The sequence below is a fragment of the Mastigoproctus giganteus genome, chromosome 8 (assembly GCF_048544385.1).
Source record: "Mastigoproctus giganteus isolate SK-2022 chromosome 8, ASM4854438v1, whole genome shotgun sequence".
NCBI classification, from domain to species: Eukaryota; Metazoa; Arthropoda; class Arachnida; order Uropygi; family Thelyphonidae; genus Mastigoproctus; species Mastigoproctus giganteus.
The window spans coordinates 20,455,032-20,477,264 of NC_143582.1; the positions used below are offsets into that span (position 1 = coordinate 20,455,032).

At 36.8% G+C, this 22,233-nt stretch overlaps 1 protein-coding gene across 1 annotated transcript in view; it reads right to left on the reverse strand.

Moving 5' to 3' along the window:
* Positions 1-9,488: 9,488 nt before the first annotated feature.
* Mlh1 (DNA mismatch repair ATPase Mlh1) overlaps positions 9,489-22,233 on the reverse strand; it is a 110,026-nt gene continuing 97,281 nt past the window's right edge. Inside the window, exon 17 of the mRNA XM_090380163.1 lies at positions 9,489-9,644. Within this exon, the coding sequence (XP_090236289.1) occupies positions 9,489-9,644 (156 nt within the window). The remainder of the gene's footprint in view (positions 9,645-22,233) is intronic.

The window sequence follows — 22,233 nt, forward strand, 5'->3', positions numbered from 1 at the left end:
TATTGTGATTATGTCTAGGAATTGAATTTTGATTCTGTTAAGGAAAAATCTGAGGAATATTATCCACAGGCTATAAAATTGAAGATATAAAGCACAAATTTACACTTCTCCCCCCCTTACCAATTAATTTATTACAACAAAATTGGAAGAATCTGCAGGTTAACAAAATAAAAATAAATAAATTTATGCTTACATACATAGCTTAATTAATATACATACAGTAAGTAAACAGAACACTTTGTAATCTCTTATTCAACACATTTTGTAATCTGATATTTCTGTTCATTGAATTTTTTTTTTGGGGAGTTGTAAAAGCTAAAACAGTAAAAAAAAAAAGAAGGAAAATGCAAATCGTAAAAGAACATGGCACGCAGAAATTGAAACTAACTTGATACGTGCGTGAGATAAGGAATAAAAAGATTCTGAATAGAGGTTTTATTTCACCATACTGTAGTTTACCTACTTTCAAAGGGAGAAAACAGGTAACAAAATTTCACGAGGTTGGAAAGTCAACCATAATAGACATTAAAAACAACAAGGAAACATTTTTAAAGTTCACATCGAAACTTGATTCAGATGGTGCAAAAAAAAAAAAGATGAGAACAGCTAATAACCCATCCCTCGAATATGCCATTTGTGTTCACACAGAGACAAAGTTTAAAAGAACCCATATCTGGACCTTTGTCATGTGAAAAGGTGCTGAATTTTAACAAAAAATTAGGCGGTTGCTTAGATTTTAAAGTTAGTGTAACTAAACTATTTTTTTTTTTTTTAGTCTCCAGAACGTTTTTTTTTGATAAGTTCGAAACTCCAAAGAAATCGGAAGTCCGAACTACCCCACTCATCAACGCTCGACTGTATATGTTAAACAACCATACTTTTTATAGGATTTTGCTTCCTTCTCGGCTATAAATTAATGCTTGCAGTAGCAAGGTTGAAGGGGATCCTAGGAGACTTTGTGGAATGGACTGACATTCTGGTCTGTTGTCCTGTAGATGCCAGTGTGTCACTGGGAGGAAGCCCAGTGACACACTGGCAGTGTAATCATTCCTACTGCTTGGCAAACCACCCTGTTTGAAATTAAGGAAACCTGACCCTGCAGAGTTTTGTTGCAGAAAAGTGAGGGCTTCCTTCTGTTGACCTTCAGGCATTGGCAGGACAATAGAGCAGAACGTCAATCCACTTCATAACATGGCAAGTCTCCCAGGATCCCATTCAACCGTATCATTGTATTATCTGTGCTCAGTGGAAGAGGATGTAGTACCTTCTCATCAGAAACTGATTAATTTTCATTTAAATTTATTAAATTATGATATGATACCATGTACTGTCAGTATCTCTAAGATATCTATTAAAAATAGGAAGACGGTCAAGGATATATATACACTAAAGAATTTAATTACATAATTAGGAATGAGTCATAAATAACAATTTTAGACAGAGGAAGATCATGTTTTAGTTTTTTTATTTCAGCTGCAGAAAAAAAAATTGAAGGTTGTGGGAATTTGGAAAGAGGATTTAAAGGGAGCTGAGGCAAAGTGGGACAATCAGACTACCTTTCAAATTTACAAATGAAATCTGAGCAACTGAGATCATCAGGAACATGGCTGAGAATTCTGAAAATCCATTCTTTCCAGGTGAGATATACTTGGAAATATTTTTTTTTTTTTTAAGGAGACAAAGGCATATCTTCTAGCACAGTTGTAGTATCCCTCACTTTTTTTTTGTTTTCCTAAATAATTTTATAGTTTAAGCCTAAATGGAACACCAGTTCTTCACCCCACCATAATTTTCAAACTTCTGAGGTTTTAGAAAGAGAGACAAAAAGTCCAGAGCAGTACATTACAGGTCTATTGGAATGGTTGCAGAAAGGAGCAACAAGATTGGTGAAGGGAACAAGATGGTGGGCTTACCAAGACAGGCTTCAGTTTTGGAAATTGCAACTTCTGGAGAATAGACACCTGTGAGGCAATCTGAATAAGCTGTTTAAGGCACTAAGCTTGTTCAATGCTGGTGTCACTTTTCCTGTTTCTCAGACTACACACAGGGCCATAAATTCAAACTGAGGAAGTATGATTTGAATAATAAATGTGTGGGAGTTTGCTTTCAGCCAATGGGTGATTGATTGTTGTAACAAACAAAAAATTCCGTCTGATGTGGAAGTAGGCAGTTTTGAATAAATTTGAGGAAGAACTATATACAAATTACCCGGGGGGGGGGGGAGGACAGGTGATTTTGAAATTTGTTTTTTTTGGCTGATGCTTTTCTTATATAAACTTGCTTTCTTGCATTGTTTGCTACTACTAATACTAAGTGAAAAAAAGAGGCACTCTGAGCTATGGGTGGGTTGTTTATTATAGCAGTAAAAAACATACTACAAAACTTATCTACATTCAGGTGGCTATGCTGACAAACCGAAAGGTATCAATAATTACCTGGAACTAATCTGACATTTCGTGCATTCCATAACTTCCACAAATCTTTCATCTGACATGTAACAGCCAAGGTCCTGCAACAATTAAGTGCACTCTCATTACAAACAATCCCTCTGTCCTCTCATCCCAGGAACAATTCATAATGATCCCTTTTACTGCCAGGTATCAGTGACCAAATAGATTAGTTAAGAGGTACACCATCAAAACTAGGTTTGCTGCCTCCAATCCCCAAAACAGCTGCTTAGACATAGAGAACCACAGATCAACAGGCAAAGGAGTGAGTAGTCTACAAGATTAATTGCCAAAACTATGAGGAATGCTACATGGGTCAGAATAAGAGGATACTGGCACGTCAGCTCAAAGACCACTAGACAGGCATCAAGGAAAATAATACAGTAGCCTTGGACCCTGAATTATGTGTGGGAGAAGGCCCACAGGTGGGATTTTTCCAAAACAAGCATTCTAACACTAGATATACATTGAAATAAGACTCTAGATGGAAGAATTTTATATTAGAGAGCTGCTGAACACGAATAACCACTTAGAAGGCCTGATGGCCAACAACGACAAAATCCACATTCTCAAGAGGAGATACTGGCCCAGACCCAACTTCATAGATGGGTTTGCCAAAGTAGAAGACCACTCATCTCAACAAACACCAACCATCTCACAGAATCAAATCTACTGACAACTGCAGTTAGATGATCAGCGAGAATTGCAGCACAAAGGCTCAGAGCTGTGGCATCAAACAGCTAGTGCAACAAACCCATGCCTTCCATGGGATGCATCCTTAAGGATCACAGCCTTCTCCTATGTTTATTATTGCAGTTTGAGCTTCAATTCATGTACAGTTGCAAATGTGCAACTACATTTGTGTCATCATTAATATATGTACATGTATTTAAAACTATGTATATAAATATATATCTATATTCGTATCTGAAGTGGAGCAGTCGTGGAATCCACAAAATGTCAGATTAGTTTCAGATAAAAAAAATTATCGTTACCTTTCAAGTTTATTTATCAGCATAAGTGCCTGCATGTGGATGTAAGTTTTGCACTATCAATGTCAGTTTTCTACTGCAATAATAAACAATTGCATATAGCCAAGCATGCCTTCTTTATCATTTGTTACTATCCCTACGTGATGTCATTCAGATTACATGTCAGAACAGTGTAGTGAGTTTATCATAATAAATTTAATGCTACATCGCTTATTATCATAATAGCTAATAACAAAAAATTGAATTTTTAGATTTTAAAATTTATTACGAGATGTTATGAAATTTAAGATTGTGGTTACCTTTTTCCCTGCTTCTTTAAAAAATACAGTTTGAGCCTAGCAAAAGATTCCAGGTATAGAGATCATAACTGGAAATTAGTGATTCTTCTGCGAGAGTTACATATTTTTCAGCTAGTTTTATATGAACTGCTTAGATTGCAACTATATTTCTTGAATATAGTTGCAATCTATTTCTTGAATATAGTTGCAATCTAATGTGATAATAGAAACCAACATAAAAAAAACTGCAAACAGGGTTGAGAAGACTTCCACAAGAATGACTTTTAATTCATTTAGCATCAGCATATGATGCAAGAAAGCAAGCTTATACAGCATCAGCAAAAAAAAAAAAAACCCTGCCTGTTTCACCAATCCATTCACTCCAAACGTTTGTCTAATTCAGCTTCAAATTTATTTAAGCTGTCACTTCCACAATGGCACGTGGAAGTTTGTTCCAGCAATCAACCACCCGCTTGCTAAAGGCAAATTTCTGCACATCTATCCTACAACTGTCTTTCCTCAGTTTGAATCTGTCCCCTTGGGTTTGTAATCTGAGCAAGAGGAAGAATCCCATCAGCATTGAGCCTGCTCAATCCATTCAAGGCCTTATACACATCAATCAGATTGCCTCGCAGGTGCCTAGTTTCCAGAAGCTGCAATTTGCAGAACTTAAGCCTTAAGCCTTTCTTCATAAGAGCACCCCTTTGTTCCCTTTACCAGTCTTGTTGCCCTTCTCTGTACTCGTTCTAGCAACTCTACATCCTTCCAGACCTGTATACAGTATTCAAGGTGTGGCCTGACCATTGCCTTATACAAGGGGATAATCACCTCCTTATCCCTGCTAGAAAAATTCCTGTATATCATTGACAAGACACCATGAGCTACTCTTGCAGGCTGTCTGCACTGCTCAGAAAACTTCACACCTGACTGCACAATTACCCCCAGATCCTTTTCATTCTCTATTCATTGATAAGTACAGAAAACAACAATAGGCCCAACACTGAACCCTGGGGGACTGTACTAATAACATTAGTCTATGAAGAGCAGTGTCCATTGATTACCACTCCATCTTCTCCTGCTCAACCATCCCTTGATCCATAGCAGCAACTTGCCCTTAATGCCATACTGCTCCAACTCGTATAGTAGTCTTCCATGTGCAACAGTATCAAAAGCTTCCCTAAAATTCAAGTATATGATATCAAAATAATTTTTTGTATCCAGTTCCTTTGTGACCACATCATTGTATCCAATCAGATTGGTCAGATAAGACTCCTCCTTAACAAACCCATGTTGTGTCTACACTGATGAGCCAAAACATGACCAGCAAGTCATCATGCAAATCGAAGCGGGTGAACTATGGTGCGTGTGGGAACATGGTATAAAAAAACACCTGATACTGAACTCTTTTAATCAGTGTTACTCTTGTTCTTCAGATGGGAAAGGCAGTGGACTTAAACGAGTTTGACAAAGGACAAACTGTAATGGCCAGATGACTGGGTCAGAACAAATCCGAAATGGCATGGCCGGTGAGGGTGCTCACAGTCAGCTATGGTTATTACCTACCGAAAGTGGTTCGAGGAGGGAAAACCCATGAACCGCCGGCGAGGTATTGGATGACCACAGTTCATCAATGCTCAAGGTGAGCGAAGGCTTTTCCCTATGGCACGTGGCAACAGAAGGGTGACTGTGGTGCAACTAGCTGTTAATTGTAATGCTGGTGACTGGAGTAATGTGTCACAATACACAGTACATTGAACTCTGCTGAAAATGGGGCTGCGTAGCCACAGGCCACTCCATGTACCCATGCCAACCATGGCTCACCAGCAACAGTGTCTACAATAGGCACACGAGCATCGAAACTGGACATTGAGCAATTGAAAGAAGATTGTCTGGTCTGATGAATCACGTTTCCTGTTGTACAATGTGGACAGCCAGGTACGTGTGTATGTCATTTACCTGGGGAAGTGATGGTGCCTGGATGCACCGTGGGACGAATACAAGCTGGTGGTGGTAGTGTCATGCTTTGGGCAATGTTCTGCTGGGATATCCGGAGTCCAGTCATCCATGTGCCGGGCACTCTGACATCTACCACCTACCACAACATTGCTGACCAGCTAAACCCTTTCATGGCAACGGTCTTCACCTCTGGCAGTGCCGTCTTTCAGCAGGATAATACACCGTGCCACACCACCCGGATTGTTCGAGACTCGTTCGCGGAACATGAGGAAGACTTTCAGGTGTTGCCCTGGCCTCCAAATTCCCTAGACATCAATCCGATTGAGCCTCTGTGGTTTGTGTTGGAACAGCAACTCTGATCTGCAGTGTCTCAACCACAGACCTTACAGGAGTTAAAGGATCTGCTGGTTACGTGTTGGTACCAGATACCACAAGACACATTTAGAAATCTTGTAGTGTCCATGCCTCGCTGGGTACGAACTGTTTTGGCTGCACATGGAGGACCAACATCATATTAGGTAGGTGGTCATAATGTTTTGGCTCATCGGTGTATAACTGCAGTCTTTTCTAGGTTAAAGAAGGTAGTCATAATGTTTTGGTTCATCGGTGTATACTGCAGTCTTTTCTAGGTTAAAGAAGCAGTGCTTCTTTAACTCCATTATTTTCCCCAGAACAGAAGTTAAACTGACAGGGCTGTAATTACTGTGTCACATCTCTAAAAAGCAGTTTGGGTTCAAATCCTGTTAGTGAATCCTTAATCAGCAGGCAAACATACCAAAAGTTACCTGAGCCCATATGTAATGTATGGAGTACAAAAAGGTCCTTTTTATTAAAAAAAAATTCCTACCACACAGTAAGAAAAATCAAAGTCACTCTGCATTCTGGCTATACTTATTTAAAAGAATGATGCAGATGAAAACTGATACTGGAGGAATACTCACACTGAAGTAATTCTAATAGATATTTTAAAGTTTATTTTTTAATTTAACCTGTTGTTAACAAACTCAGGTGAAAGGAGTAAAATTCACTCGTGACTTATTTTGGATTTGTCAGCCAGCATATCATGAATATAAACTTGTAAAACATGTCAAAGAAAACCCCAAAACAGCCAATCAGAGTTGGGTGGGTTTTGAATTAATTCTAGGGTAACTTAAGTTATCAGTGTGTCATGTTTATAAAACATGAGAACAGGTTTGTCCATTTCCAGGATGAAATAATCTAAGGAATGTCCTACATTTCTGCCTGATACCAACTAATTCAATCTGTAAACAAAATGCCTTACATTTTTCATGTTGCTGATAGTATTTGAATGCAGACTCTTTCAAGATGTGAGTGGCACAGCTATGAGATGTCAACATATTCTAAAATGTTTACTGAAGCTTTCCACATTAAACTAGTTTTAGCTAATATCGCTGTATGAACTAAACCTGAAACTGAACAGAATGAGTAAAAAAAAATACATGAAAGCAGGTCATAAATTTATAATCCCAATTGTGAACATAATTGATGTTCTATATTTCAGAGTAGGGATATCTTAAACTACATTATTTTTAAATCATTCTGCTTATTAAGTTTTTTTGTCATTTTTTCCATTTTGTATATTTACTGATAATCACTGTAAAATCAATAAGTATGTCACTAGTACCATACCATGATGTATTTTAAAATCAGCCTAATGGAATAGCTGAGGTTGGATATTCTCGGCTAGTTTTTGGATGTCTGCTTCGAAACAGAAAGGTAAAATATTTATATCATTTCTGAAAGTGCTCAATAAGTCGGGAAATTTATTTTGGTGTTGCTGAATGATGGTGACAAATTTGTTTCTTAGCATTAACTATTCAACCAATTTCATGAAAGATTCTATAGCCATTTTGCAAGAAGATAAAAGTTTTGTTCAGTACAACAATTTTGTTTCACTTCAAAAGACTTTAATGTCAGAAAACCCCAAACCATTTCTTTGAAGTTTCATATTAAGATAACTTACACCTACTAGGAAAGTGAAAACTAAGATCCATTTATAACCTGATGACTGTACTGAATTACCCCTTTTCTGTATTGAAAACATGCATTTCAGATAAAAAGTGAAAAAGTCTTTTTCACCTGTATTGAATCATCTCACAGCTCAATATCAGACATCATCAAATCCATAATGCCCTTCCATGGTAAAATATTTCTGCATACCATCTCCTGATGAATGATGCAGCAAAATTCCACTAGTTTTTAGTGCTAATTTTGCATAACTTCCTCACTGCAGAGTCACCCCTAGAGGCTTCACTCATGTTTTTCTTAACTGTTATATTTTTTGACTTCATCCAGCTCACTTCTAAAAAAGTATTTACTTCCGGTAGTAAATCCTTTCCAGTAGTAGTGCCTTTCAAACTGCACAAACCAGCTACCTCTTCATGAACTGTAAAGACAAAATTAATTCCACAGATGAAAGTAACAACTGCACAATATCTGTGATGTTATTACTTTCACCCATTGTGAGTGTATGACAAAAAGATTTTGTTTTCAACTTAAGTCATTCAAATAAATTTTCTCTTGCACAAGTTTGGATTAGAGGCTGTCTACAGAAGTTTTTTTCTCATCTAGATACTTCAGTTGTGACTACCATACATTGTTTTGCAAATCCAGAGTTCCCAAAAAGCCTTCCTGTTTTTGCAGTTATTTCAACCACTACACAGTTAACATGCACTTCTGATTCATTTTGAATGCATTAACTCTTTTAAAGATAGTTTTGATGACCCAGGTTTTAAAATTTCAGATTTAATCTTTTTTAAGGTCACCAACAAGAGGATCAAATTTGCTTTACGTTCACTCTTGAAATGTTTGATATTATATTCTTTCAAAACAAGTTTTTTTTTTTTTTTTGAAAGATAAAACAACCAGGTTTGCTTTTATTTTCAATAAAAAAGTATTTCCTAATTCAATTTGAAACTGGAAAATTCTACCTCATCACAAACTCTCCACTTTCTTAATACCATAATTCTAAAATATGGCCACTTTGTATCATTGTTTGATTGCTTAAAGGAGCTTGTTTCTGTATTTTCTTGGAAGATTTTGGATTTCTCTGGTTCCTCCATGAAGGTTTTGCCACTTTCCACTACATTCAGATTAAAGCCTTTGTTTACTTCTGGGCTCATTACTCTACTCTCTCTCTCTTCCATCAATGAGCTTTTCAATACAGTTAATAGTTTGGTTAATGTACCATATGCTAATAACCTTATGTTTCCTTATGTCTTTGCATTTTTGATTAATCAAAAGTTGGAGATGGGCAGCATTTTAACTTATCAAACAAACCACTGAGCTTGCAGAAAGTTTAAAAAGCTGTAATGATATTATTTATTTAAATAACTATCATTACAGCAGAGAGAGAGAGAGAATGACATGATATGCACTTTCACTGTGTGCTCTTTGGACAGTCTTTTTGAGACAATCTGGATTGGACAGGATAGGGACACTTTTTTGTCTTTCTTCTCACTATGGTTGAATTAGTCAGCTGCTAACAAAGGTTGCTTTACAAAAATATGGTTTTTCTTCTGTAAAATCAGGTGGTTTCCCCTCTGAGTGGATTAAAAGCACCAATGCACATGTGCATCAAGATTCAGTTAATATGTTAAAGCCATTTTAAGTATCTGGAGATATGAGATTTCAAAAAATCTTTGTGAAACTATCATTTATTATGAGCTATAATAGTGAGAGATATGGAATTTAATTCAATATGTTCAAATTCAGTTGTCAATTGAATTAATGAGGCAAAAAACATTTAATGTAAAACTGTATAATTTACTAATAAAATCTTTATTATATAAATATTAACATCTTTCAAATACTTTATACAAATCTGGTAGATTAGCTATTTGAAGAATTGTCTTGTCTTCTTCAAAGTGATGAGGAGGTATTAAGGTGGATTTAAAGGCTTTATATAACACATGTTCAGTAACCCATTTCCAAGTGGCAGCTGTATCAGTCTGTAATGAAAAACTGTCATAATAGAATGTTCTACAATGAACAGAAATAGTCAGAGAAAGATATGAATTATATCTGTAATTCTAAATAGTCTGTGCAAGTAGCACAGTGATTATAATCAATGTCCTCCCCAAATCAGGTGGAAAGGCCAAGATTCAAATCCTGTCAATGGTGTGAGAAACTTTTATGAGCTTTTTTCACTCCATGGCTGAATCTGTTGATGTGGATAGCAAGTCCCCCCCCCCCCAACAAGAAACGTTTTTGAGTATATACTATTAAAAGTCAATGGGGTAACATTACATTTTATTAAACTCTTAACTGTTATTCATTTCAATATGGACTATAATTGTGCATAGCCACTGGCTTCCACTTTGGGCATCCTGAATGAGGCTTGGACATTTAAAAAAATATACTTTAGGTATAATGTTGATCTGGTTTTAGGGAAGTAAAAGAAGCTTCATCTCATATCTCAGTTTTGAACAAAACTTGTTCATAGTCACATGTACTAACTTTAGTTTGAGAAAAATAGCTTTTAAATCACAATTTAGCTGTGGAACAATTAGTCTCTTGCTGTTGGTCAATTAGACACATTTTCCAAGTTCAGACAAATTCCTATGCCAAGTGAGGCACATAGACAAGGGGTATTTGAAAAGTTTGTGACCTGAGTGTGAAAGGGTAGTGGTACAGTGTTAAAAATTTCTGTACTTAATGTATAATTTCAAATAGTAACCCACCAAGTTTCATGCAATTTCAATAATGTCTCTCTTTTTTAAAATTAATTACAGGTGCTGAAGTCAACAAATTTGTGTGAATGAAGAAAGATAGATAAAATCAGTCACCGTGCAGTCATCCACCATTTGGTTAAAAAAAAAGGACTACCATCACATTTCATGAGAATATGGTTACAACACTGGGGGAAGATGCCCCTTTCTATTCCATGCAAGAAACGGTATGCTGTTCTTAAATTTTGTTTCCATCTCAATAAAACAGCTGAAGCGTATGAAATGCTAAAATAGGCTTATGGTTAATTTATTCTTCCATATAGCATTGCTTGCAGATGGTTTAGAATGTTTAAAGATGAATGTGATCCAATCACAAAAATTGGCAGTCCTGAAGTTCCAACCACTGTTGTCACCATAAACATTGCTTCTTTAATCATGAGAGAAGAAAGTCATATAACAGTAAGGCAACCAGCAGAGATGTTCAGAATATCAGTAGGAAGTACACACAGTATTCTCCACGATCATTTGCATATGGCACTTGTGTGTACATGTTGGGTTCCAAGACTACTGTTTGCATGGAGGTTTGTCAGGAGATGCAATGGATGGTTACTGAAGGTGGTGAGGTTCTACATAAGATGATAACCGGGAGTGGGGGGGGGGGAATGGCTTCATAATTTCAACCCGGAGAGTTAACACAACAAAGCTCTGTTTGGAAGTCTACGTAATTGCCAAAATCAAAAAAAAACAAAAAAAAAACAAATTTTTTGACATTCAAGGAATGGTTTACCAGCATGTTGTGCCATGTCTGTTAGTAAGATCTCACTACAGAACTATACCACACACTTTGTGGGATCACAAACAACTACCGGCAAGTAGTGGATGCTGCATCACAACAAAGCAAGACCGTACATTGCTCATACTGTCATTGCGTATTTAGCCAGCATTAATGTCAAATGAGTTCCTCATCTGCCCTACAGCCCTGACCTTTGCACCCTGTGATATATTTTTTTTTCCATTTCCAAAGTCGCTTTTTCCATTTCCGAAGGAGCTGTGAGGAAAACATTTCCAGTCATCATCAGAAGTTGTAAAGACATCAGAGGCAATTCTCAAATGCATGTCAAAACAAGGCTTCCACCATGTTTTTAAAGAATGGTAGAAACGTTAAAGAGTAAGTGCATTTCATCAAATGGGGACTACTTTGAAGAGGACAATCAAAATATGGATGATTAACAAAGATATTGTGAAAAAAAAATTATGATCATTCTTTATTGAACAGCCCTCATAATATATTTTTTTAAATATGAGAATTGCATTTTTTCCCCTTATAATTACATGGAACCTTGATTTAATATTTATCTGGAGGAAACCATTTTTGAACCTTAAATGAGAGTTATGCCCAAATAAAGTACACAAAGCACAATAATATAAATGAATTTAAGTGAAATTACAGTATCAAACAGTACATCTTAAGTTACATCTAATGATATCAAATGCTTGGAAAAATGCATATTGCTGTTGGAGAGACAGGAGGAATTGTTAGAGGTTTCTTTAATGAACTGCAGTTAGCCAATATCAGGATAACTGCAGTGTCAGAATGCAGAGACTATTCTGGGTTTGTCAACTCAAACTTAAATCTTAAATTGTCAACTCAACTCAATCTTAAATGCAAGCAAAGCTTTAAATCAGGGTTTCACTATTTTTGGATGTAAATTGTATTAAAATTTTCCAGGGCATATAATTAGCATAGATTTAAGAAATCTTCATAGCAAAAAAAGTTAATGTTATCCTCCCATCCAATTTAAAAGTTTCCAACCCAACAGTGGATAAATACAGATATCTTGGCAGTCCTCTAACAAGTGGTGGGAGGAGGAGTTGGGAAATTAGAACTTGAATTGCAATGGACGAGACAACATTTAAGAAGAAGAGGCAGATATTTACGGGGCAAATAGATGTCAAGTTAAAAAAAAAATCAGTTAAATGTTTGATATAAATTATATGGAATGTTATGCTTTATGGAGCTTACATATGGGTGCTAGAGGAGGATATTAGAAGTGAAGGTTCTGAGATGTGAATGGATTAAATGAACAGATAGGGTTAGATATAAGTATTGAGGTTATGAAAAAAAAAGAAGCATAAAAAATACCATAAAGGAAAAGAAAACCTTGATTGGACATTTACCAAGGAGGAGAGTTTCTTAAGAGATGTAATTGAAGAGAAAGTGATGGGTAAAAGACCATGAGGAAGAGGGATAATTGAAACACTGGATGGTTCGATAGAGGCTAATGGGTATTATAGATTGAAGAGAGCTAGTGTGTTTGGGGGGGGGAGATGGAGTTGTAAATGAGTTCAGTCATAGATCCACCATGTGGCATGATTTATGATGATTATTGTATATGAGGATTACTTGCTTCTATCCTAACATTCTAGCTTAGAAAATTGGCATTTAATTATACATATTAACTGAGTCAACTATGAAACTACTATTGAGATACAAGGTGGGGAATTAATATTCTTGAAATAAAATTAAAACTACATGAAGCTCAGTAATACACTGCATTAGCACATTCTCAGTAAGCAAAAAAATTGAGGCAAGATAAATTCTCCACTGTTTCTGCTGAAATTTATATAACTATAGATTTCTTGAATTGTAAATACAGTATGTACCATACTAAAATATAATAATTCTCCTGGTGGTGACATCATGCATTATAAAACATTATTTTACATCCAGTGAATGAGAATCTTTTAAAACTGAAAGAGTTAAAGTTTATTCAAGAGTAAAAGTTTCTTATATGCAACAAAAAAATTACATAGTCCTTTTACAAAAATAAATAAATACACACACATTTATTTAAATTTTACTTTTAAGTTCCTTTATTATTATTATATTTTTAATTTACAGAATAAGTACCCACAGTACTTAGTAGCATGCATGGATTAAAGATTGAGAAACTAAACAATACTTGTGGACATTAGACCTTAATTTCTGTAATTTGGATAAAATGTGAAGGAAAGCTATTCCACAAAACAGAAGGCCGAAGGGATAAATGAGGAAGAGGAAAAGTTGGTTCTGTGAGTTTGGAACTGGACAGTGAATGAATGCTGCCTGGTTGCAGCTGGTTTGACAAGTACAGAATGGTTTGGAAGAGAGTGGGAAAATTACAGATGCCAATTTAGATGAACAACTTCCATGGAAGTATCTGTAGAAAAGGCATGCAACAGAAACTGAACTTCTGTAAAACAGAGTGGAGAAACTTTTTAAGAGATATTAGAACTAAAGTAATTAGTTCTGCCCAAATTAATGACCATATATTTAATAAAATGTGCATGGTCTCTCTCGAATTGTGTTGTTGATTTTTTGAAGAAATCAGAAATTTTTTGTTAAGTAAAAGTCCTGCATTGTATTGCCATTCTTTATGACAATGTTTCATTTGTATGGTTTTACTTCTTTTATAAAGTGGTTATAAACCCAACGTTCTGACAAAAGTTCAGAATTGTATCATTAAATTCTTGTTTAGGAGAGATCTCAGTAAGAAGACAGTTTTCAATTATAGAAGGTACAAATTAATCAAGTCTGAATCAGCAACATTTTATTGTAAATATACAGTCAAATTCATTTATAACAAAGAGTTCAGCTATTGTGAGCAAACAGAGAAGAGTTGATTGGAAATGATGCATTTCACGAGCAACATTTCATGGTTAAAGCGATCATGATAGTTAAGTGCTTCACAGACATAATGAGCAAATCTTTAAGCCATTACAAAGAGCAGTGGCCAAACTGCCATATGAGGGACTATGATCTATCATTGCTTTGTCCATTTATGACATTTCTCCCTTATCATTTTCCACATCCCTGCTGATAGCAATTTATGTATAACCCTTTTAATGATTCTCAGACTCTTTTTAGTGTGGTATGCTACCACAGAGAATGTAGTCCTTGTTAGAGTGGCAAAACGGAAATCCCCAAACACCCTGTGTGATGAGAGGTGCTGAAAGCGTACAGGGGGTTCTATCATCCTTATCTGTAAGGAGGAGTGGGGGGGGGTGATTCTGCTACTTCTACCCCATTTGAAAAGAGCATGTCTGCATTTAGCTTTTTGTTTTCTTTTCCCAATCTCATTAATCCTCTTTTGTACTGTATTTCTTCCCTATTGTTATGAATTCTCAGAAGATCTAAGGAGAGAAATTGCCCGGCAGATTAACCAATAAAATTTTTCTGTGTCGGTATTCAGCTTTCAGATTCAGTCAAAATGAAGAATTCAGTGCAATTTCATATCTTTATATGTGAAGATATGTCTTTTTAAAACTTGGGAGAAACACTTGGAAACTTCTGTTATGCTGAATTAAATTCAGTTTTTTTTTTTTTTCACCTTGAAATGCCAGTGTGGACAAAAAAAATTTTGACAATCAGTGAGAAAGTGAAAATTATTCGTGACTTAGAGAATGGAAAAAGCAGTGCATCAATTTTCAATGAGTTAAGACTAAACTCATCAACTGTGTCAATCATTTGGAAAAATCGGGAAAGGATTACTAGTGCTTTTGAAAAAAACGTAAAAAAAGTTGCATAAGTGTGAGTGATAAAAGTGATCTGGATAAGGCTCTTTTGAGTTGGTTTAAATTGAAAAGAAATTGTATTCCTATTAGTGGCCCTTTACTGAAACTACAAGCTGAAAAACCTGGCTCATCAACTTGGATATGCAGATTTTGTTTGAAATAACAGGTGGCTTGATGACAGATTCAAAAAAAGAAAAGTTTATGGTAAGATAAGTCCATTTATGACATTTCTCCCTTATCATTTTCCACGATTAAAAATGTGTGGTCAGATATAAGAAAAGGTTTCTGTGAAAGTGATATTTTTAATGCTGACGAAGCTGATGTATTTTACAGATTGCCCTCTACATGACACACAAGTTTTAAGGTGAAAAGTGCACAGGCAGAAAATTATCCAATAAGTGACTGACTTCTAATTTGTTCAAATATGAGTGGAACTGAAAAAAGAAAACTCTTAGTAATAGGCAAATCCAAGATGCTTTAAAAACATTAAAAATCTTCCAGTAATATATCGAGCTAACAAAAAAGACTGGATGACAGTGTCTATTTTTGACGAAGTGTATAACTGGGACAGAGTTGAGAAAAAAAAAAAAGACAGGAAAATTTTGCTGATTTTAGACAATTGCTCATCACATCCCATTCTTCTCAATCTAACCAACATCAAACTTGTATTTTTTACCACCGAATTCAACTTCTGTTCTCTGACCTATGGTTTAAGATGTTATTAGAAGCATTTAATGCCATTTTAGAAAACTTTTAATACTGGAAACTATAAAATCCATTTCAAAGAAGGGGGGGGAATTAAAAACTTCAGTTCTTGATGCCATCAGATTTTTCAGCAAAGCATGGGATAAGGTCACGTTATAGACCATCAAAAACTCTTTCTTTGTTTTATGAAACCAATGATATCGATCCCAAATTCTGATTTTATCTCAGTAAAATGAAAGACATTTCTCAAAAATTTCGCCTTAAAAAATATAAAACAATGTATTATATCAAGAATTTTTAATAATGAAATTATTTTCCTAGTGAATTATTTACATTTTTTTTTTTTTTTTTTTTAATGTAAACCCCAAACACGAGAGGTGTTAGAACCTATAGTACTTAGTACTGTGCTTGGGTTGGAGGTTGAGAAGACGAAAAAAGATATTTGTTGACATTGGACTTGAACTTCTGTAGACTGTAATTTTCAGGAAATACGCATGAAGGAAGGTTGTTCCAGAAAACAGCAGCTGAATGAATAAACGAGGAAGATGAAAAGTTGGTTCTGTGAGTTTGAAGTTGGACAGTAAATGGATGTTGACTGGTGGCGGCACGTGTTCGGACTGTTTTGAAAGAGAGAGCGGGAATTATGGAAGCCAATTCAGAAGAACAGTGCCCATGGATCTGTAGAAGAGGCATGCAGCAGAAACTTATGTCTATGAGACAGTGAGTGGAGAGACTCTGTTAGAGATGAGTCATTAATTAACCTAACTGCCCTCTTCTGAATGGAATCAAGAAGCCTGGGAGAGGTTTTGGGAGCACCACTCCAGATGTGGAAACAATATTCCATGGCAGGGTGGATTTGCGATTTATACAGAGTGAGCAGCTGCTTGGAAGAAAAGTAACGCTGAGAGCAAAAGAGAAAACCAAGTTTTTTAGATGCAGAAGAAGCAATATTTGTAATGTGCTTGTGCCAAGAGAGATTAGAAGTCAGGGTAATACCCAAAAGAGATATATCATTTTGCCTAGAAATCGGAGTGTCACTAAAGGTAAGCATAGGAGCAGCAGAATCCTTTTTGCGAGATATAAGACAAGACTGAGTTTTAGAAGGATTGAAATCAACAAAGTTGTCTTTGCCCCACTGGAGAATTACATGGGATTTAAGGAATTGGTAGCAGATTTTTGGAAACTTCAAGCTGATTGAGCAGGACAAGGTTTTTCAAAACGGAAAGTGGAATGCAATGTGCTATCATCGGCAAAACTATGGATAGGATTTCCAGTCAATGAAAGAAGGTCATTAATATACAAGAGGAAAAGAGTGGGGGAAAGAACTGAACCTTGGGGGACACCGACATTAGTGGAGAAGTTAGAAGACAGGGAGCCATCTACCATCACCCTCAGTGAGCGATCAGAGAGAAAACTGGATAAACAGTTACTAAAAACAGTTGGCAAACCATAAGATGGAAGCTTGTTTAGAAGACCTTTATGCCATACATGATCGAAAGCCTTTGAGATGTCAAGAGCAATTACTTGTGTTTCACCAAACCTTTCCATTGAATTAGTCCATAAATGGGTAACATAAGCCAGAATATCACCAGTGGATCGACACTGACGGAATCCATACTGGCGATCGTTGATCAGATGGAAGGTTTCTAGGTAGTTTAAGAGTTGGCGGTTAATTGATTTCTCCATTATTTTAAAAGAAAGAGTAGAAGTAATTGCAATGGGACAATAATTGGATGGGAGGGATTTGTCACCCTTTTTAGGAATTGGCTGGATATGAGCAAATTTCAAAGCAGAAGGAAAAACACCTTTGGAATAAGAAAGTGAAAAAAGGCAGCAAAGAATAGGAGTAAGTTCAGGAGCACAGGTTTTCAGAACAAGTGGAGAAATACCATCGGAACCTGGAGCTTTCTTAGCATCAAGATTCTTCAAAATCCTTCTGCCATCCTTTTGACGGAAGACCAAAGGAGGCATTGAATGGAGCGTGTTGGGAATGGTGGGAGGTGTTTTACCAAGAACATTAATATGTGAGTTGGAAGAAAAATGGGATGCTAGCAGGTCAGCTTTATCCTTGGCTGAAGTGACAACAGAACCATCTGGTTTGGACAGAGGTGGGAGCAGAGATGGGCAAAAGTTGCGGCCAATAGCTTTGGCAAGAGACCAGAATGCTCGGCTACCATTAGGGCAGGAAGCAAGTTTTCTACTCTTAGCCTGTTCAAACTCTAGTTTGGACTGATTAATAACTGCTTTACAATTGTTGCGAGCTTCGGTGTGGCAGAAAATGAAACTGAAGAATTAGAAACAAGCCATTTACGATATGCGACATTCTTCTCTTGAACAGCCTTAGCACATTTATTGGAAAACCAAGGTTTAGATAAAGGACGAGATTTTAAAGTGGAGTGTGGGATAAAGGATTCCATTCCTGCAAGAATAATTTCACTGATACGATCTGAACAAACGTTGACATCAGAAGTTTTGAAACAGTAATCCGACCAAGGAAAAGAAAAAAAGAAGTCTCGCAGGTCATCCCATTTTGCATTCTTGTAATGCCAAACAACACGATGTTGGGAATAGCCACGAGATAAACACAAGAAAAGTAGAACAAGCATTAAGGGAAAACAAAGGATTTAAATCAGCAGCCATGAGCAGTAATACAGAAAGACAAATGATACTGAAACTGAAGAATAGCAATGGTGTACTTATAAACAGCAGAGAGGGCATAATTCAAATAGCAGAAGACTACTATACAGAATTATACAAGGAGCAGGGGAATGATGCCAACAGTGGGGAAGATGGATTGCAAAGTAGCAACACATACGACATACCCAATATTCTTCCTGATGAGGTAGAACATGCATTGAAGAAAATGAAGAATCAGAAAGCCCTGAGGGAAGATGAAGTTACTGTAGAGTTGTTAAAATTGGGAGGAAGAGACATAACACAAAAACTGGCAAGGCTCTTCACAAAGTGCATTAGAAAAGGTGTGACGCCTAAGCAGTGGAATAATGCAATCATAGTTTTACTGCATAAGAAAGGAGATAAATCAGAAATTGGAAATTACAGACCAATTAGCTTGTTATCCCACATCTACAAGTTGTTCACAAGGGTCATTACTAACAGATTAGAATCAACCGAAAGAGCAAGCTGGCTTTAGGACAGGATTCTCAACTATGGATCACCTTCATGTAATATCACAGCTAAAGGAGAAAGCAAATGAATATAAAACACCATTATGCCTGGCATTTGTGGATTATGAAAAGGCATTTGACTCCATACAGCATAAGACAATGTTTTGTGCACTGGAAAGACAAGGCATTGATACCCCATATATTATAATTTTGAAGAAAATATATGAGAGTGCTACCTCCTTTATTAGACTAGACAAAGACAGTAGGAAATTTAAAATTGAGAAAGGAGTTCGACAAGGCGGCACAATATCTCCGAAGTTGTTTACTGCTGCCCTTGAGGAAGCTTTCAGAAGATTAGACTAGTCGCAGAAAGGAGTCAATGTGAACGGAGAGTACCCAAACCGTTTACGATTTGCAGATGACATTGTGGTCATAAGCCACGATCCCAAAGAATTAGAGGAAAATCTTAATTAGTTATGCGCAGCTAGTAAGGATTTTGGACTAAAGATGAATATGGCTAAAACAAAAGTAATGATGAACAAGTATGTCATAGAAAGGGAAATAATGATTGAAGGAGCAGTAATTGAAAAGGTGGAGTCATATACTTATCTGGGACAAGTTATTATCTGTAATAATGATAAATGGCTGGAAGTCAAGAGAAGAATAAATTTTGTATGGATAGCATTCAGGAAATATAGTCACATACTGAAGAGCAATATCCCAGTTTGTCTGAAACATAAAATAATGAACCAATGTATACTCCCCACTATGACTTATGGAAGTGAAACTTGGGCACTCACCAAAAGAATGGAAGAGAAGCTGAGAACTACACAGCGAAGAATGGAACGAATTATATTGGGAATCAGACTGTTAGATAAGAAGAGAAACACATGGATTAGGCGGCAAACTCTAGTAAAGGACATTCTTATCAAAACTAAAGAACTAAAATGGTCTTGTGCAGGACACATAGCTCGAAGACATGATGACAGATGGACTAAGAAAATAACAGAATGGTATCCAAGAGGAGCTAGAAGAAAACCTGGAAGACAAAGGCAGAGATGGATAGATGAAATTCATGAGTCTGTGGGTAGTAAATGGATGGCCAGTGCTCAAAACAGGGAACTGGAAAGTTACTGGAGAGGCCTTCATCTTGCAGTGGATTGAATATGGCTGATGATGATGATGAGATAAAGGTTCCATTAGAGAAGAGACAATCACCAAGTTGTGATCTGAAGTGCCTAAAGGACCTCTCACTTCGACTGTGTACTTAGAAGGGTTGTTTGTGAGAAAAAGATCAAGCCTACTGGCTGTATGATTAGGATTGTCCAGTATTCTTGTAGGTAAATGAACAATCTGTGCAAGGTCATTAGTAATTGTAAAAGCCTCAGCATCTCGACCAGCTGGGTCGGTGTGACTAGAAAACGGAAGCCAGCTGGAGTTGTGAACATTAAAATCACCAAGGAAAATTACCTCACTGTTAGGAAAGTTGGACTGGAGAAAGTCAAGTTGCAAAGAGAGGAAGTCAAAGAGCTCCAAGTGATTAGTGGAGTTGGGAGAACGGTAGAGACAACAGATGAATTTGACACAATGAGGTAGAGAGATTTTAAGCCAGAGAAGATTCCAAATTCTAAGTCTTTGACAGGGAATATCAGAACAGACATATGCACAAGTACCACCTTTGAGGCGAAAGGAATCATACAGCGAATAATTTGGGCATCTGAGATGAGCAGTAGTTGAATCAACCGATAACTGAAATTCTGTCAGAAAAAGTACATGGGGTTTGGCAGATTGCAACTGGAAATGAACATTGTTCAGATTAGAGTTGAGACCACATATATTTGTGAAATGAATTAGGAAGTGCTTGGGAGGTTTAGATCTTTTCGCAGATAAGCTTGCTCTATTAGTTTGACAAATCATGGTGTATTCAATAGTAAGAAAAAGTGGGTGGGACATGCTGTATGAAGTAATGAAATTTTTGGATTTGGGGTACACGTGGTAAGAATATACCCAGATCCTTGACATAACGTAGCCTCGACAATGCTCCCCACATAGACACTACTCGGACTCCCTCCAGTCACTATCTGGCAGAGTAGAGGTAGCAAGATTATACACTAGCTGATCCAGAAGCCTCCTAGAGAGTTACCAATAGGTTCGGTCCGGTGTACTAACTAGTCGCCGGCCTGTGAACACCGTTTTAGAGCTGTACCCTCGAAATGAAAGGAATATTGGATCTCGCCACGATGTTCATCATAATCTTAAAAGTCATCAATCATACTGCATGATGGAAGAGGTGGGGAAGACCACCTCTTCCATCATGCAGTATGATTGACCGGAACTTAGCTCTAGTTGACCGGAACTTAGCTCTAGAGACTAAACATGGGTTTCACCACTTCAAGCCTCCAATAAGCAAAGTGGTGGTATTGCACCAGTTGATGAGAGTCATCTACCACCTAGTACTGCCCGGTAACATAGAGGGGCGGGCGCCACACCTCGACCCCTGCTTATGTTGGTTCATACCTGGGTGGTCACCACCATGAACTTGTGCATGGAGGTTATACCCAGGATTACTAACAGTCCCACCATCATGAAGGTGCAAGCAGAGGATTTGGCTGTCACAGACCGTCCGGACTTCGCCGAAATTGGGTCCACTTGACTTGAGCGTCACCCGAATATCAGTTCCATCAGTGTTTTAGACTCCCAGGTAGCACATACAGCTTGTCTGGCATATCTGAGAGAATGTCTGTGACAACCTCAAGGACCACACAGTGCATAAATATATTGAATAAATTTTAATCATGAGCTAAGTTTTCATCTCTTTGTCATAAGAACTGTGTATACCTGCAAGTGAGTAACAGCAAAAATAATGTACAGCTATAATAACAAATATAATGAGTAATGATAATAATGAGCAATATTCTTTGGTCCTCCAGATTTTATTATAACCAAGTTTGACTGTATATCCACACAGTTGCTGTAAACACACAAACACGGGCAAATTCCATTCTGTTCTGGAAAAGACTGATTAAATGTAAAAACTACACATGCACTGGTTCTTGACTTTCATGTATATGCTAAAATCACCACATACAAAATGGATATATAAAAGTCAGTGTAGGAAGCTACTCATTTATATGAGCTGATAAAAGATGTTATGACAGGTAGATCTTCCACGTTCTGACATACGTAAACATAGCTTTATAGATTAAGGCATGCACTGTATTGCAAAAAGAGTATATGGATCCTTAGGATTTGGAAAAAATAAACCATATGCACTGTCCACACATATAAGAAATAGGTGTGTTCATGCTGGAAGTAAGCAGGTCAACAAAACAGAGTAAATGGGTCAGGGCATTGAGCTTAGTGGTTTTTTATAGGAGACATCACAAGATTGCCATATTAGCAACCAATCTGTTTATACCATTGTAGCAAAACTACAACACCCTAGACTGATAGTGACGGACACAATCACCAAATGAAAACATCAT